Below are 18,450 nucleotides of genomic sequence, written 5' to 3'. Positions count from 1 at the left end.
GATTATCAATTAAGCCATATCTTCTGCTGACCAGTAAAAGAACAATACGTATTTACTTCTCTTATCTGCATTGGCAACATATCTATCGTCTTTAGATGCTGTCACAGAGTTGGGATTTTAAATAGGGATGCACCGAATCCAGGATTTGGCTTGGGATTCGGCTGAATATTGGGCTTTTTAACGGGGTTTAGTTTCTGCCGAACCGTAGAATTTTTTTCCACCGAACCAAACCCTGCGCTTGCACTACGCGCGCTACGCTGGTCGACGTAATGACGGCGCCGTTGATTACGGGAAGGTGTTTACGTAGGTGGAGCGTTCAATGCAGTAGGCTGTGAGGAAGTGGGAAAAAACAGAAAAAGTGTTGTTTAGCAGTACTTTCAGTTAGGGATGCACCGAAATGAAAATTCTTGGCCGAAACCGAAAACCGAAACACCGAAAGAAATTATGCCAATTATTAGTACCATTGCATTTATGGCTATGACTGTGTACTAACTTTACTAAAATCAAGGCATTGCAATTGTATAAATTAATATTAAAGTTTCAAAGAATAAATCAATTACAAATTATGCAAATATATTTATTTAGCACATTGCAACAATGCACAGTATAAAATAAAATCAGTCAGGAAAGCGGCCGTGATTACTTCTCCAGTAAACAAGAGGGTTATCACTTCTGGGGATGGGGACTTCAGACAGATAACCATCTAGCTGTTGAGCGGTTGAGCTTGTCATCTGCCTGACATTTGAGAAAGATTTGAGAGAGTGTATTTAAATAGGGCCAGTGCATAAATAAACATTTTTATCAAATTAAAAAAATATCTAGCAGATATGGCTACAATCTGATAGTCACATACAGTATATAGTAGCCTAAGAACAGAATAGCTTACCTATTATTATTATTATTATTATTATTATTATTATTATTATTTGAGGCACTTTCTTGCAGGATTTCACTGAACATATCAGACAACGAGGGTGCATGCCCCTCATCTGGTGCAGAGAGACAAGTCTTTTTTTCTGCGCTCTGTCTCCATCTCCACGCGGGTTCTCCGCATCTATCGCGGCCTGGATCATTTCTCGTGCGCGCTGCTTTATTTCCGCATCCAAGTAATGGTCTTTATAACGCGGATCAAATACAGTCGCGATGAAGTGCAGAGGATCCGAATAGATCTCACAGGTCGCGGTTTCTGTTTGCGTCATCACAACATTTCGGCCGTATTGTTTCGGTGATAAAAGTATTTCGGAAAATACCGAAAACCGAAAATGCCCTTTTGGGCCATTTTCGGCCGAAGATTTTCGGTGGCCGAATATTCGGTGCATCCCTACTTTCAGTCAAAAGAAGGCCATTCAAGTCCAGCTACATGTGCAATTTACAATGCCGATTTGTCTCGTGGTGGCGAGGACCCTAAACAATACACAACATCGTCGCTGTTAAAACATTTGTGTATGAAAAATCTGAAAGAATACAAGTTGTGCATGAAGGAATCTACAGACAGCAGCCAAAATGCAGCAACTTCAGGTACGGCAAAGGAAGGACAGTCCCAGCTAAAAACTGGTGCTAACCAGACGACCATTACCAGCTTTGCTAGCCCTACACCGAATGAAAAACCCACGCTGTGGACATTGTTTACTTCATTAATGTGTTAATGGACTGAGGATGGGAGTAGGATTCGGTTTCGGATTCGGCAGAATCTTAACCAGTGGATTCGATACAAAAATCTGGATTCGGTGCATCCCTAATTTTAAACCACACTTTTAGGACAACCAGCAACCACATCTGTGACAGAAAGCAAGAAAACAGATAAACCCAACATTTAGACTATGGTCTCTTTTGTGTACAGTAATAAATAAAATGTGTTTAATTTCCACACACATACTCTTGCTCTTAAGTAGCCATATGGTACGTGGTGGTTAATTATAAAACAATCGCCCAGTTAGAATCCCCAAACTGGCTGGGGGAACAGAGAAAAAATTCAGAAGCAATCTCCCCTTCCTCGACAGCCACTGCTGAGATCAGTGTGGTACTTTACCTTCTGTGGCTTCATTAAAGTTGCTCAATTGCTAGCAGTAAACGGTAGTGGTTACACAGATCACCTCCCACGTGTGAGTGTAAATGTGTGAGAGTTTAGCGAGGCACTTTCAAGAACAACCATGCATGCTCAGCTAACTTCACTGAATTAATTAAACCATAGAAGAGTGTGCTCACCTGGATGCACCTAATTTGTTATTAGTAGGGCTGAAGATTGCTTCGTTGTAATTAGTGGCAGTAATATGAAATGTTTGGCACAGGATTCTGAATGAAGGGCGGTCGGGCATAGGCCATCTAAAAATGTTAATTTTGGCGTTGAAATGCTATTGTTTTCACTCCGTTTACATGCATTCAAAGTCAAAGAAACAACTGAGCATTGGTGTGTAGATTAGTGGTATATGTATTTTTATATATTTCTCTGGAGATATGTTGACAAACTATGCGTGATTCGTCCACAGCCTCCATGTGACAACGGTTCCAAAATCCAAAACTACATTCTTCAATGGGATGAGGTGAGTTTTAATTTATCATGAAGGAAATGTTGAACACTGCACCGTACTCTCATGTTTCGTGTGTCACTGAAGATTTTTCAAGTCACTTGTTAAACTAAGCTCTTAAACTACGATGTTGTTCTCTGAAGGGGAAGGGCACTGGGATTTTTGAACAGTGCTACTACGGACCTCAGAAGCAGTACAGAGTGACCAAGCTTTCACCAGCTTCAAGATACTCCTTCCGCCTCGCAGCTAAAAATGACATGGGTGTAAGGTAGGCACGCAAGATTATATGTTGTCCATTTTTTATGTCACTGTTTCTTCCATTCACTGTCCCCATCTGTGTGTGCATGTGTGTCTCTCACTCTGTCTCTCCTGTCTCTTTCTCCCATTCTCTCCCGTGCTCTGTCTCTCTCTCTCTCTCTCTCTCTGTTGCTCTCTCTCTCTCTCTTTCTCTCTCTCTCTCCCTCCCTCTCTCTGCCCTCCCCAGCGAGTTCAGTGAAGTGGTGGACCTGTTCACCTCATGCAGTGTGCCATTGCCACCCTTCCCTCCAGAGCTGGAGATGGCGGGGGTGACCTGGCTGTGTATGAAGTGGCAGAGGCCCACTAGCTCTCCAAAGGAAGACGACATCTACTATGTTTTGGAGATGGAGGAGGAAGGCTCGGTATGTCTCTCAGTCTCTTTTTAAATGGTACAATCTGGTCACCTGAGACTCAAAACCGCACAAATGACACAGCAATGTCTGCAACTAAAGGTTTTCTGTAAAATGCCTTTGTGGTTAGGTGCTGCAGTTGCATGGCCATTAGTTTTTAGTGGGCAGTATTTCCGAGAGCATCCCTTTGACTTACGTTCATCTTCAGACAGCACAAAATATGTACGCTATTGACAAACTTACAGTTTTCACAATTATAATCAGTTAATAATAGACATATATTTTCCTGGTTGATTTGCATCCTCGTGGATCTACTTGGTGTATTCAGGTATTATTGATTCTTTTGAAGAAAAAAAAAAAGGGGAATTCACGTAACACTTCAAACAGTTTGCTTTAAAAGTTACGTGACACGTTTATAGCTACTGTCAATCTGTCTTCTCCGCCTCAAGCAGCTACCTGCAGACATAGTGTCTGCCAGGAAAAAAAACAAAGAAGTTCCCCTATCCCCTGCAGATGTTTGTCTCCTGCAGACCACTTTATTTTCTGTGCTACAATGGTTGTATTGTGAGTCTTTGCTCACCTGGTTGTTTTCTTTCTCCTTCTGTCATTTGTCTTTGTCCCAGGGATATGGCTTCCAGCCAAGCTACGATGGCGAAGAGCTCTCCTGCACCGTCAGAAATCTCCACAGGAGTACCAAGTACAAGTTCAGGGTAAGGGAGTCCTGCGATGTTTGCAGTCAAAGCTGGTGATCCACAGGTTTCGTTTAGGCTGCATTGGTGTGTGGATGTGTGGAGGGGACAGGCATCAGGCAGGGCGGGGGGGGGGGGGGGGGGATGCTGAGGCCCACATTGGCCCTATGACTCATCCATTTGCAGGATTCTGCCAGCAGGGCAGTGGGCAACTGACAGCATAAACAGGAGGACTCCACTGTATCACTTGCAGCGCCCCAGTGAGAAGCTGGTCAGGCAAAGCGTTTGAGCCACGGTGGCTTTTTGTGCCGGCAGTGATGTGTCCGAGTTTATGGACTGACAAGTGTCTTTCTCACCAGTTCACTGTATTTCTCTCTTTGTCTCTCAATCTCTACCTCATTTCCCCATCTCTCATTCTGACATTCTCTTCTAAATCCTTGCACTCTTGGCGGTTTGACAATTTACTAAATGGGCGTGATGAATCCTAGGTGACCATCCTTCACCTGTTACAGACAGAGACCATTGCAAGGACACATGGTGCTCCTGATTATAAATTGGATAGGTGGAATCCAGTGAGAAAAGTTGGCGTTGATTAAGAGATAAATAATCAACAATAAATTGTAGGCCTGCGTTTTATCTATATTCTACATGTGAATTTGTATAAGCAGGGTGATTATTAAAATATTCCAAAATCCCTCTACCCACCCACATTTGTTGGAGATAGATTTTATGCCTCTGCGCTGGCGGTAGCCCTGGCCAGAGGCATTATGTTTTTGGGTTGGCCATTGTTCAGCGCCATAACTCAGGAACAGAAGGGGAGATTGTGGTCAGATAGCGAATTTGTGACTCTGATCTCTGCTGCCCACCTTGGAACTGTGGCGATTGTATAGATCTTCTGTGCTGCCGGGTTGAAAATGTGTGTGAAGCATCCGAGTTTCACCAAAAAATACCCTTAATACCTTTTGTTAAATAGTTTCTTTCTTTCTTTAAAAGTCTTCACTACACATATTATACGAGTATAGAACTCTGTCACAGTTTAGTGTCAGAGCTTTGACAAAATCAACTGGTTTTGGCAGATTTGTAAAGGTGCTGAATGTCTTATGGCCCCGACACACCAACCAGACGGGCCGACTGTCGGCAGAAAAGCCAGTCGGACTGATCAGTCGGGTCTCCGAGGTCCAAAAAGTGCCTCAGAACACACTGAGGCGACGCCGACTTGAGCGTACGCTCTGCGCGTGCGCGAAACGTAATACGTCTCCATAGCAGCAGGCGGCACTGCTCTGTATTGTTTCCATTAACAGTCTGATTATTTCCCAGAAAATTAAAACCGGCAGCTGATTGGACGAACGCGTCACGTGGGTCTTTTTTCTCCGGAAATTACAAGGGGGTAAGCTTCTCCTCGGACCGCAAACCTCCTATGGCGCCAATTTGATGCTACCAAGCCACCACCTCCCGTTAGCATACCATTGACAGCCATTCATTTTGGCGCCACTTTGACAGCGAATAACTTTACATCTGAAGAGTTTAAAGACTCTATTTGTCCACTGTTTATTTCTAAAGAAACACAACAATGTATAAAAGGCTCCATTACCTTGTACCTCACGTTATGGCTCCGTAGAAGACGTTTTTATAAAAATACGCTAACGATTGTGTCATAACCACGCGACTTACTGTCGCATAGTAGAGGAATTACAGTATGGTACAGGAGAAGCTTGCAGGCAGTTTCGTCTCACATTAGCTGTTTAAGTTTAATTACTAATGTTAACTAGCATTTTAGTGATCAATAATTAGCCTGTGCCTATGTTATCTCCTTACATATACCTACACTCTCCGTCTCTGCAATATTCGGAATGATTGAGATTTCACGTGGCACAGCTACCAGAAGACTTACAACTTTCAGACAGGTTGCTCACGTCACATTTACGTCGTCTCTCTCAGTTGGAGGCTGTGCAGTAACGCTCAGCCATCACCGGAAAAGTGCTTCTAATAGCCTTCACTGGTCTCCGTCCAGAGCAACGGGATCTGTTGGTCCATTCTTATATACAGTCTATGGGAAATTCACAGCCAGACTGTCATGGCGGCTTGTTCAGGATACGATCTCATATTGTACTAAAGTAGTTCACCGAAACGTGTTTCTGAAAACATTTTTAAGCGAGAAATAGGCCATGCAGTTTCTGAATCTGTCTTCATTTCAGATTGACAAAGGTCAGTTTAAAAGATTTTCGTCAGATTTTGAGCGGCTCATCTGCTCCCCATTTCCAGATGAGTCCCGACTGCCCTGTCTCCGACTGAACATGTCGGGTCGGCCCAAATGAAGGCCGACGGCTCCTCGGACGGACAACGGCACGGAACACACCGAACAGACTCGAGTCACCGACCTCACCGACGGTTGATTATCGGGCTGGTGTGTCTTCTCTCTTAAAGGCATACTATGTAACTTTTCCCTCTTTGGTCCTCCTACAGGTTGTCTCATTGGAACTACAGCCGTGTGAGCTGTAGTTCCAATGAGACAACCTGTAGGGGGACCAAAGAGGGAAAAGTTACATAGTTGAAACTTGTCATTTGCTAGCTCCAAGTTTGTTGTTTCCCATTTTGAAGGGATTTTGAGAACGGCAACATGAAAAGAGCGGAAGGTGAGGGGCAAAGCATGACATCGTGCCAGATGACCGGCTGTATCCTGGAAATGTACTTCCGTTGATCCAGACTAGCGGTTCAGTTACCACAAAGGCCGTTTGTCCAAATACATGTGCATTCATAATTCTCTCAGGCATTTAGGAGAACATTACCTTGAGGTTTGCAACGTGCCCTGTGACTGGCAGCATCAGTTGAAATTGAAAGCTGTTCATAGTAGGGTTTGGACCTGTAATATAATATTATATATTACAAATAAAAATGTATTAAACCGTATTGTCTTTTAAAGGATAAGGCTGGTAATATTCTATATTTTGTATTGCCTGTGTGTAGCCTCTGTGCCATAGATCTCCGTTGTAAAAAGCAGAGAAAGCAGCACCACAGCATTCCTAAACATGATACTGACAGAAAGGTATTGTATTAGCCAAACAAACCACCATATGCCCAAATGATAGAAATGTTCATTAGTCACTCCCAAGACTCCCTCCCTCCCTCATTTCCAATTATCAAGCTGCACAGTGTGAGGGGAAGCTGGCTGTTGTGCAGGTTTGTCTTGGAACAGTATGTGGATGAGCCGTACTCAGCAGGCTCACAGAGATTTTACATATTATTGCAGATGTGCGGAACTGAAATGCAAATTGCACTAACGCTTATCGCCTCATTTTTTTTTTTTTTTTTTGATTGCAATGCTTGTGGTGTCTGAGCAGTTTTGTTGAAGTGTATTTGCAGATTTAACGAGCTGAATCTTATTAATTTGATAATATGGTATTTGTTTATGGCCATTTTAGTTGCAGGCGGGGTGTGTTATACTCACTCGCACTCAGGGCTTGTAATCAGGAAACATAACGATCATTATACACTTGCCCTCAGTGACCATCTATGCAAACAGTGGCCAATATTCTAACTGAGGAATAATATGACTCGTCACTGCCTGAATGCATGCACTTCCTCCAGGTGGCAGCATACAACTCCGAGGGGAAGAGTAACCCCAGCCAGGTGGTCGAGTTCATCACGAACCCTGACAGACCCAGCAGTCCCTGCAGGCCAGTCATCAGAGGAAGAGTCCTGCCCAACAGCTTCAAGATGGCATGGGGTGAGCACGTTCTACCAATTGCCCTTAACCTTATCAAAACTCCTCGGTCTTAAGGTGCTGACACGCCAAGGTAAATGTCGGTGAGCGTCCGTCGCCCTAGTTTTTGCGTTGTGTCACGCTCCGTTGCTACTCGTCGACCTATGTCGAAACGGCATATGAGGCGTAGTTGAGTGTAATCCATCTGATTGGCTATGCATTCTTCGCCACTAGTTCTTTGCCGTCTGCATGGTGTGTCAGCTCCTTAAAGTGCTCATATTATGCTTTTTGGCTTTTTCCCTTTCCTTTATTGTGTTATATATCTTTTTTGTGCACGTTATAGGTTTACAAAGTGAAAAAGCCCAAAGTCCACCCCAAAGGGACTTACCATCTCCAACAGAAAACACTGATCACAAACTGCTCCAAACAGCTCTATTGTAGTCCAACCATTTACTTCAGAGACGAACGTGGTCACTTTGTAACACACGTTATAATGCTCGCCTAGCTGCTAGCGTGGCACTCCCTCAAGCTCTGCTTCTGACTGGCTAGTAGTCCTTACCTAAGTACTGCGCATGTGCGACTCCCAACAAAGATGGAACAGAAGTGAGATGCCTCACTCTGTAGCTAAAACAGAGAGCTCAGCACACAGGGTGAAAAGAGGAGCTGCAGCAATGTGCAATACGACAAAAATATGGTGTTTTTTGAAAATTAAACCATGTAAACCTATTCTGCTACAACCTCTAAATACAATTATGAACCTGAAAATGAGCAGAATATGAGCACTGCCTGGTATGGCCAGTTTACAATTACACTTTTCTCATTGAGCTCTGCCCGACCATACTGTATATGAATTTGCTAGAGACAGATGACATTCTCAGTAGTCCGTACAGTAGATGACTGACAGTTCTCTCCTTCATTTAGACATCAGCATGAATCCTTCCTACACCTCAGTGGACAAACCCATCACTCACTGCTTTACTTTGTCCCTGCTTCCAGTTTTAAAAATGAATAAATGAAAAATGTCTGCAGCTCTGAAAACATTGTCAAACGTCTCTTGTGTTTCCACCAAAATGAGTTTCTGAAGAAATTAAAGGGGTGAAAAAGGCCACAGTGTCGGAAAGTCATGCTTCATCTACACTTAGATGTCTTGGTTTTAATACTTTTAAATGAGTTTTGGGATTTCTGAGAGTCAGCAAATTCCTCTGTTTTCTCCCCAAATTTGATAGTTTGTTGATTTGCGTCAGCACACATCTTACTGCAATAAATCCATTCTCAAGTAGATTTCCAGACATAGGCTTAGTGAAAACTGAGGGTTACACTTTACTTGAAGGTATCTACATAAGCGTGACATGATACTGTCATGAACATGTCATAAACATTATAAACAAGTCATAAACGTTTATGACATAACGCTTCTTTTAGTAAGGGTCATTCGGTTTTTGTCATGACAAGTTATGACAACTTGTATATATTTTAAATATTTGTTCTTGTATTCTATCCTATTATTATTTCATGAATATTGTATCCTATTATTTCATGTATATTCTGTATGTGTGCTGTGTGTCTGATATTTTGCTGCTGTAACACTGTAATTTCCCATTTTTGGGATCAATAAAAATCTATATCTATCTATGATTATGGTTAGAGTTAGGGTTCATGTGTCATGACAGTGTCATGTGTTCATGACAGTGTCATGTCACTCTTATGTAGATACCTTCAAGTAAAGTGTAACCAAACTGAGCTTGCTGGCATTGCCTAGTTGAAGAACTTGGTTAGTGCAGTTTGATCATCATTTTTGTCTTTGTTTGTTTTGCAATTTAGAGCCTCCGAAAGATAATGGTGGAGCAGAAGTCACAAAGTATGTTGTGGAGCTGTCTGAGGGCTTAAGCGGTAAGTTGTAAATTAAAGTATTTTAAGCTTAAGCGAAAATGATGTGTCGGACATCGGAAACACAAGGTTATTTAAATAATGTCAATGTATTTGCAATGTGTTTGTATTTAGGCTTGTCTTGGGAGCTGGTGTACTCGGGGCCAGCTATGGAGCACGTGTGTGAAGGCTTGAAGCCCGGCTGCTCCTACCAGACGCGAGTTTACTGCATGAGCGAGGGGGGGCAGAGCCCGGTGAGTCATTCAGCATCAGCACATGTGCGCACACAGCCGCGCACACGGCCTTGTGTTTTGCCACAGGAATTCTAAGAGTTTGCTCAATGCAGTTACAATTTAGTTTGATCGCAGGTAGAAAGACTTTACAAAATTGCACCTGCTTTTTTTTTTTTTCGATACACATACACAAGTGCCAAGATTACGATCAAAATTAGTATCTGTCACACAGCTTTAATTACCTAAACGTCTTTTGTCTGACCTAAAATTACAAAAAAAAGAATCAATCCATATACACATACAATATGTAAACAGACACTCTCACCGTATTGGCTAATGCCGTCCACAACAATGTAACAACAGTATAAAGCCTGATTACTGTTTTTCCTATTGGCTCTAATGTTATTGATGTATTTCTCGACTGTGACATACACTGTAATTGCTAGGGGCAGGCAGCCATGAATCTCACCACATCCCAATGGTTGATCTGATAAATTTTACATGAATAGTTCGAGATATGCACTCTATTTATGGTGAGTTTTAATAGGAAATTGTCATTCAGCCAGTGTCCTATGTTTGGAAATTAGACTATGCTTCCTGGTGGGTAAGAACAAGACAAAAGCCCGCTAATCGGTTAACCCTCGGTGCATGTGTCAGAGGATGTTTTTCTTAATTAGTTCAATTCACAGACACTCTTCATTAATTTCTTCATCAGCTGTTAGTGCATGCATTTATTCATGATGGGGCTTGTAAAGAAACATGACTCACGGTGGCGCGATCCTGCCTTTTGGTGCAGCACAATGTGACATAACGCTCACATGTGTGCCTTTTGTCACAGAAGTTGAGAGACCTATTTTTATTTCGCTCGCCACGCAATCTCTGTCTGACTTTATTCACGGCTTTGTAAGCAACACAGTGTATTTCTCTGTGTGATGGTTTAACCTTGGAACGATGCATTCCCAGTTGTCTCCTTTTTGCTCCGTTGTAGCCTGAATCTGTCTGATAAGCTGGCCAATTTGTATCCACTGTGTTTGTGTTGTGTCGAAGAGAAAGAGAGGAGGGGGATGAGATTGTCAATTTGTTATTTTCTCTGGGTCTTAATTGGTGTGTTGTCTTTCCTCGCAAGCTGTCGGAGACCCTGCAGGTCCAGACTCCCGCAGTGCCCCCAGGGCCCTGCCAGCCCCCTCGGCTGGTGGGCAAGCCCAAAGCCAGGGAGGTGCAACTGCGCTGGGGTGAGTCATTCCTCTCCAACTCAGATCTGTGTGGGATGTTTTCTAGCTTCTGTTGATGTGTTTATTTGCCTAGAAAAACTACCTCAAAGCAGTGAGCTTTGTATTGTTTTTTTGCTGTTTGCAAATTTGTCTTTGTGTGTATACTGTATTATTCTTTTTTGGAAAACTCTTTTTAAAAGTGTATTGATTTATAAACACTGGCTGCGCTTTTGTTTAGGTCCCCCTCAGGTAGACGGAGGCAGCCCAGTGTCCTGCTACAGTGTAGAAGTGAGTGGGCCACAGTCTGAGGAGAGCAGGGAGGTTTACCAGGGTCCAGAGCTGGACTGCTCTGTGGGAGGCTTAATGCCTGGCAAAACCTACAGCTTCCGGCTCAAGGCAGCCAACAAGGCTGGGGTGAGAAGACTGTCAAAACGGATCTAACAATAACAAGAGAAGAGATTGATTTGTTTTTTTCCTTTCCTTTCACCCCTCCCTCACTTAATCAGATTTAAAAAGTTTAACATGATTATTTGTTGTTGTTGTATTCAGTTGTTTTTGTTCTTTTGTGCGACTAGTTTGGACCTCTTTCAGAGCGCTGTGAGGTTTCAACGGGCCCCGGGGCCCCTGAGCAGTGCAAGGCTGCCTCCACCACATGCAAATCCCCCAGCTGTGTTGTTGTGAGCTGGGAGGTAAGACTGGCTCCATTCCCCCACTGACATACATACATTATAATATCACGTGCATCATGGATAGCTGGCAGCTGCATTATTAGGGGTGTCATGATTCCGATTTTAAATCGAAAATTGATCCAATTAAGCTCGATTTGGACTACAGAAATCTAAAGCAGGATCGGCGATTCCCCCAGTATTTCTTTCTCTCTCCACCCCTGCCTACTTGCGCTCGTCCGAAGAAACAGACGGAGCGTAGCTTACCGGCTGGTAGCATGCAGCTAAAGACACAGTGTAACATTAGCTTACCCATAGCCTGCAGCTTGACTTTTCCAGTCACGTAAACAGAACGGTAAACGGTAAAGCATTTGGGCTCCGACAGGACTCCATGATGCATTTATGTGCACCTTGTTAAACTAATAGTGCATTAAGTTGCACCTCGTAACCTCTGAGAAACTCAAACTGTTGTTGCAACGTACCCTTCTGCTGTCCCTGTTGAAAAAAATAAAAAATACAAAAATAAAAAATTGAATCGAATCTTAAAATCAAAAGTTAAATTGAATCATGGATTTGGAGAATCGTGACACCCCTAGGCATTATTTTTAAACTGTGCCATCAGTTTAAGTGCTGGTGGGCATCCTCATTGGGGTTTGTCTTCCAGGCCCCTCCTTGCAACGGAGCTCCGGTGACAGAGTTTCGTTTGGAGTGGGGAGCTGCTGAGGGCAGCATGCAGGTGTGTTACACTGGACCAGGGCTCAGCCATGAAATGAAGGGGCTGCTGCCTGCAACAAACTACTTCTGCCGGGTACAGGTGAGCACTAATGAACGCTTTCTTTATTTCATGAAGCCTAGGCTAATTTCCATCTGTTCCCATCCCATCGGAAGCGCAAGCAATTAGAGTTTGGATGGAGCGCAGAGCAGATTTTTTAAAGAGTTGGAGCGTCGCCTTATCTCCCGTTCGATCCCGCTCTGATTTTGCTCCGCTACCGCTCACACCATGAGTTCGAACTCGAGCATGTCTCTGTGTGACTGCAGGCAGAGCTCTGGGCACTGGCGGCGTGGAGGGAGGGCGGGCGCAGTTCATTTGATAAATACAACGCAGCTTTTTTTCTTTGCTTTTTGGAGCAAGCGGTGAGCGATTTTGAGTGAAGCGGGGAGGGGGAAATCTAAGTTTAGCACAGAGCGACATTAAGCAAAACAGCCTGAGCGGAGGGAAGGAACAGCTTCGTGAGCATACATTCTCAGCGCTCCACTCCCCTCACGTGCTCGGTTTTATTACAAACCCTGTTATCATTTCAGTATGATTATTTTTGTGAAGACGTAAGAATCCAAAGGGCTCTCAATAAAATGAATAATAGTTTCATTACACAATAATCTGATTAGTACAAGTTAGCTTAGCAGGAGTTTGCTCGATAAGAACAGCCCCGATCAGTGAAACAACAAACATTTTTCAATGTCGGGTCTATGAGAATAAATCTGATCAAATGAGTGGGCTGTTGGCCTAAAAGTTTTTTTTTTTTTTTTTAATGCAAGGTCAGTATAAGAATATGCAAAGGGGGAACCATTTCTCTCTCTGTCTGTGGCATTGTGGCTCTATGGATAAAGCGTGATTCTACCATTGTCAGGGTTAGGTGTTCAATCCCGCGAAGGCATGATTATGTTTAAGAAAACCTCATTAAACTATGCGGATTGTTACTATTCCTGTGCGGGGTAGGAAATATCTGGACAGGTGAGATCTGGAACAGTCCTGCCTCAGTTGGAAAGGGAAATACATCACTCATAAATGCATGTGTCACACCACAGTACTCATAGTTGGGATAGAAATCATCCAGAACCATTGCAACCAAGGTAAATTGCATCATGTCGACAGGTTGGGGCTGTGTTTTTGACGATAATGATGGCGGATGTAAACAGTTAACTTCAATAGGTAAGAGACAAGTTCTAAGTCTCCAGATTGTGGAGGTTTTGAAGATTCCTTCCTTGCGTGTTTAGTTGGTCGGCGATGATTTGGAGAACGTTTGTGAACTTTTGATGTGATGTTCTTCTCACATCAGCGCAAAGTGATGAGCCAGTTTGAATTTAGCAGCTGCGTAGCACAAGATGATCACTTTTTAGGATTTGCTGTATTGGGTGGGCAGAGGTTTGATGTTGTGTGCTTGCCTGTGATGATTGGCTTGTCTATATCCACGATATATTCCACTTCCAGGATTGCTCCGTTCCCGCCGGAAATTCCGTTGGATGTCCCTCTTTTTCGGCCGGATGTCCGTTACCTTCCGCTTTCTTTGTGTTGGAATTTTAAACTCCTTTAACTGCTCCTCAGATCTCTGCAGGGTAAATCCAGACAGCTAGCTAGACTATCAAAACAAGTTCCTTCCTGAAGCTATTTTGCAGTGGCACCGTGGCTCTGCCCGGTGCTTAGCGCTGCCCATGACGATCGTGGTTGGTTTAAAGAAATGCCAATAAACCAGAGCACTTTTTTTTCGTCCATCCCAGAATGCTGTGTGGACTAGCCAGACCCTCCCCCGCACCACTGTGGAGGAAGGTCTGGCAACGCGAGACTAATGATTGGCTAACGAATGCTTGCTAAGAGCTACATTACCTTATATCTTAATAACATAGTAAAATAATCTTAACAATTGGTTCCACTAATTAAGCTAGTTATTTCATTGCGATGAACGGGCTGACATAGCAGCCAGTTAGACCAGGTCTCCATCGTGCTGTTGCACTGAATGTATCTTTAGATTGTGAGCCATTAAGCCAGGGTGTGTGTAAGCCATTAAGCCAGGGTGTGTGTAAAAGAAGAGAATGATTGTGGCATTAAAACGTTGGCTTTGTCCTTTTGGTCTGGCTCAGGCTGAAATCTCAGGCCATGCTGAACTCTTGCAGCCTCTTTTTTTGTTTTGCTTATGGGTTATCTCACATGCAGTGTGTTTATTTTCCACGCTTGCCACTATTGGGAAAGCTGGAAAAGAAAAAAAATGTGTATGCATGTATGTACGCAGGTGTGTATATGTGCAAGTTACTATGTATATATATATATACGTACATATACTGTATAAATAAGTGAATAATTAAATCGTCTTAAGTACAAAAATAGAAAAAGGGGGTAGGACCAGAAACTTTTTTTTATTTCTTCCTACTCCTTTTTGAGCATGGAAATCCTTATTTTAATCACTTACTGTCATTTTGAAAGATATGTTTGCTTAGGATTTAGTTTTTCTTGGGTGTTTTTGCCTGCACTGAAATATACATGTTCTTATTTATCTTTTTATTTCGTCCACAGTACAGGCAGTACTCGTACACAAACCATCCCCAAATATTTCACTCGGGTCAGGCTATAAAACCAGACTTTCATCGTAATAGCTGATTAAAAACCTAACCCGTATGGTCCTAGTTTTTCAAGTATGTCATTTAATTTTATTTCTTACTTAATGGTTTGGCTAGAAAATAAAAACAATATACTTGGAAGGACTTGTTGAAACCCTCGGTTTACATTGGAATGCCACCTTGTGGTGAAACATGGACCCTGCACCTGTCCTTTTATGTCCCGAGTGAGAGTTGACTCGATCAGCTGACTGTGTTGTCTCGCTGTTGTGCAGGCTGTGAATGTGGCTGGCGTGGGGCCCTTCAGCGAGGCCGTGCTGTGCCAGACGCCCTGCTCTGTGCCTGCAGCCGTCAGCAACATCTACGCGCTGAAGGAGTCCGAGCTGCGAAGGTACGAGACTCCGGTGGACGCAGATGACGACGAGGAAGAGGAGGATGGTGGTTCCCGGCCGCCGCCGCCGCCACTCTACTCTCCATCCACCTGCCTGGGCGTTAGCTGGGACCCTCCGTGTGACCACGGCTCCGAGATCACGTCCTACCTGATTGACCTCGGAGAGCGCCAGCCCATTGTTGCTGGTCCCGTCACCAAACACATCATCCAGCATCTGCAGCCCGACACCAGCTACAGGTTGGTGCTTCCTCATCGTAAATGGTTACAAATGTGTTGCATTATGCTTGTGCTACTCAGCTTTGCACCTTTTCAGATGAGAGCTAACAGCTTTGAGACTGTTGGATCTCAGTGCATACAAGTCAAAGAATGTGATACAAATCAATTACAGAGACACACACACACACACACACACACACACACACACACACACACACACACACACACACATCCCACACATATATTAACTCTGTTTATTATGCTTTGTACCAAAGGATGCCAAAGGGGACAACTGAAGCAAAATATAATTAGTTACATTTGTAAATCCAGGTTATTCTGGCAAGAGTTGGCAGCTGTTTAGGAAACAGTTGGTGTCTCCACATTTTGCTTTTCACACACCTACTAAGGCTTGACAGTATCAGGCTGGTGCCTTGTCTTTATTTTTTTCCGATTTTAGGATTATAAAATAGGTGTATTTTTTACAGGTAAATCAAGTTGAATGAAAAACATTCGTACATAAAATGTCCTGCTAACAATACTAGTAGAGGCTCAACATCAACATCCGATGAGATAAAATACTGTTCTCTTCTTCAGGATCCGAATCCAAGCCCTGAACAGCCTGGGAGCAGGCCCCTTCAGTCACACCTTTAAGCTGAAGACGAAGCCCCTGCCCCCACAGCCACCCCGCCTGGAGTGCACCGCCTTCAGCCACCAGACCCTCAGGCTCAAGTGGGGCGATGGCCCAGCCAAAGCCGCCACCTCAGACGCCCTCCAGTATCAGCTGCAGATGGGGGACAAGAGCGGCAGGTCAGTGGCCCATTATTCAGAAGAGGGCAAGTCACCTGACGAGAGAGAAACGAATAAGAAAGGAGACGGTGTTTGAGCAAAAGCTTCAGATAACTGTATCAAGGAGGGTGGGGATACATAGAAAGTATTGCACCAAATGGGGCATTTTTACAGCTGATGATGTGCTTTATGCCACTGTATATTTCCAGACAGAGGAGTCACTTGTCTCGTTTGCTTTTTGTTATCTTTTGCTCATTAAATCCTTTCTCTCTCTCTCTCTGTTTTTTTCATGTTCCTGTCATTGCAGATTTATATCCTTGTATAAAGGACCATGCCACACACACAAAGTCCAGAGGCTTAATGAGTCTACCTCTTATACGTTCCGCATCCAGGCCTTTAATGAGGCGGGCGAAGGGCCCTTCTCCAATGTTTACACATTCACCACCCCACGCTCTCCTCCAGCTCCTGTCAAAGGTACACTTCCAGCCTTTTCTTTCTTTCTTTCTTTCTTTCTTTCTTTCTTTCTTTCTTTCTCAATTCAATTTTCAATCCAGTATGCTTTATTGACATGAATGTCAGGTGAACATTATTCCCAAAGCGTCAAGGATAATACAATTCAATTAACTATGACAACAATAATGAGATGAGGAAAAAAAACATACATTTTGTTGAATAAACTAAAACATATATTTCAAAAAGAACTAGAACTAGAACTTTTTTTAAGAACACATGCAGTAGAGGCGTAAAGGAGAAGGAAGAGTGAACTACAGCTGTCGTGTAGTGTTGCGCTGGTTGTCTCCAGGCTCGCATATCTCGCCGCTTCTATGGCGCTGACACTACCTTTTCCCAGTAGAATTTTGTTTTGTAAAGAACTTTGTTCTAGGGCGCCCAGATAGCTCAGTTGGTAGAGCGGGCGCCCATATGTAGAGGTTTGTTTTCATGTCTCCAGCTGTCCTGTCAAAATAAAGGCCGAAAATGTCCATAAAAAAATGTGCTACATTGTAGTGATACTGTATCTCTCTCTGCCTGATGTAGATCAGCTCTTATTATCGTTACAAACACTCGCTGCTGACACACAGACACCTAGCGTGCTCAGCGTTTAACCTCAGTCGACCCAGGTTTGACTTGCGTTTGATTAAGACCCAGCAGCCTGAGAGTCACTTGTCGGCTGTCACCATGAGTCGGCTCGTTGAGCGCCGTGCTCTGGTCTCACCCAGCCTCTGCGAAGCCTCTTTTGATCCTACACATTGAAGTCAGTAATGAGCACGTGGGTTTTATTCTCAATGCGGCACCTCTTTTGATTCGAGCAGTCTGTCAGTGTTACTCAACAATGATTGTCTCCCTAAACAGTGAAGTGGTCTCTCAACCATTAACTGTTTGAATTCAGAGTAACCGTTTCAGCATTAGGTTTAAAGCCTACTCACATAATGCCAGAAAGGATTTAAATCCACCCTGCCACTGTGCTTTTTTTCACGATTACCAGGGCACTTTACCAGTTCAAAACAACCACTTATTTTTGTTGTTTTTGCTTAAAGTGCCACCTACCTCAAGAAGAGCATGACTCACAGTTACGGCACCCTGCCAGTAGTTACATGTAGTTGTCTAGAACTCACTCTTACTTCATCCACTGAGCCACTGCACATATCAAAGCAAGTTCTCTTGTAATAAAGCAAATGGTTTCTGTAGCAGAAAAAAAAAATCCCCCAAAGCTCTGATTCAAACAGAAGGTTCACAGCACATATGACTTTTTTTTTTGGGACTTTTGGTGTCTTTTGTTTTGCCTTTTTTAATTTAAAGCTACAACAAATGTGGTTTGTTCTAAACTCTAACCCTGAGGTTTTCGTGGATTGCACTGCATGAGTTCAAACGAAATAGTGTTGTGGGTATTTGTTTCCCCAAAAGTAGTCTTTCACACATCTCAGTGTGCAGTTACTGCCGTTCACAGAGGGCCTGCGTGTACCACTTATAACATTTACAAACTTTACAAATAGTTATTAGTGGTGCCTCACAAGAGCTGCTGTGTGCCAGATGCTGGTGTAATTTGTATTTCCACTTCTTAATATTATGACACATGAAGTAAATCTACAGTAACTCATATTCCTTCTTATTAGAACCCCCTTCTTTTTTTAAGATTATTTTTTGGGGCATTTTAGACCTTTATTTTGACAGGACAGCTGGAGACATGAAAGGGGAG

General features: G+C 43.3%; 1 protein-coding gene across 6 annotated transcripts in view; it reads left to right on the top strand.

Annotated features, from left to right (window-relative positions):
* The window catches only part of fndc3a (fibronectin type III domain containing 3A), a 70,213-nt gene that overhangs the window by 46,906 nt on the left and 4,857 nt on the right, over positions 1-18,450 (top strand). For all 6 annotated transcript variants that reach the window (XM_036001142.1, XM_031297503.2, XM_031297506.2 and 3 more), the window contains 14 exons: positions 2,487-2,540; positions 2,669-2,793; positions 3,010-3,184; positions 3,796-3,882; positions 7,447-7,585; positions 9,383-9,451; positions 9,563-9,681; positions 10,787-10,892; positions 11,110-11,285; positions 11,447-11,560; positions 12,201-12,350; positions 15,139-15,491; positions 16,065-16,277; positions 16,564-16,730. In XM_036001142.1, the coding sequence (XP_035857035.1) occupies positions 2,487-2,540; positions 2,669-2,793; positions 3,010-3,184; positions 3,796-3,882; positions 7,447-7,585; positions 9,383-9,451; positions 9,563-9,681; positions 10,787-10,892; positions 11,110-11,285; positions 11,447-11,560; positions 12,201-12,350; positions 15,139-15,491; positions 16,065-16,277; positions 16,564-16,730 (2,047 nt within the window). The remainder of the gene's footprint in view (positions 1-2,486; positions 2,541-2,668; positions 2,794-3,009; positions 3,185-3,795; positions 3,883-7,446; positions 7,586-9,382; positions 9,452-9,562; positions 9,682-10,786; positions 10,893-11,109; positions 11,286-11,446; positions 11,561-12,200; positions 12,351-15,138; positions 15,492-16,064; positions 16,278-16,563; positions 16,731-18,450) is intronic.

The sequence above is a fragment of the Sander lucioperca genome, chromosome 5, assembly GCF_008315115.2.
Source record: "Sander lucioperca isolate FBNREF2018 chromosome 5, SLUC_FBN_1.2, whole genome shotgun sequence".
Classification (NCBI taxonomy): Eukaryota; Metazoa; Chordata; class Actinopteri; order Perciformes; family Percidae; genus Sander; species Sander lucioperca.
This window is presented reverse-complemented; position numbering and strand designations above follow the sequence as displayed.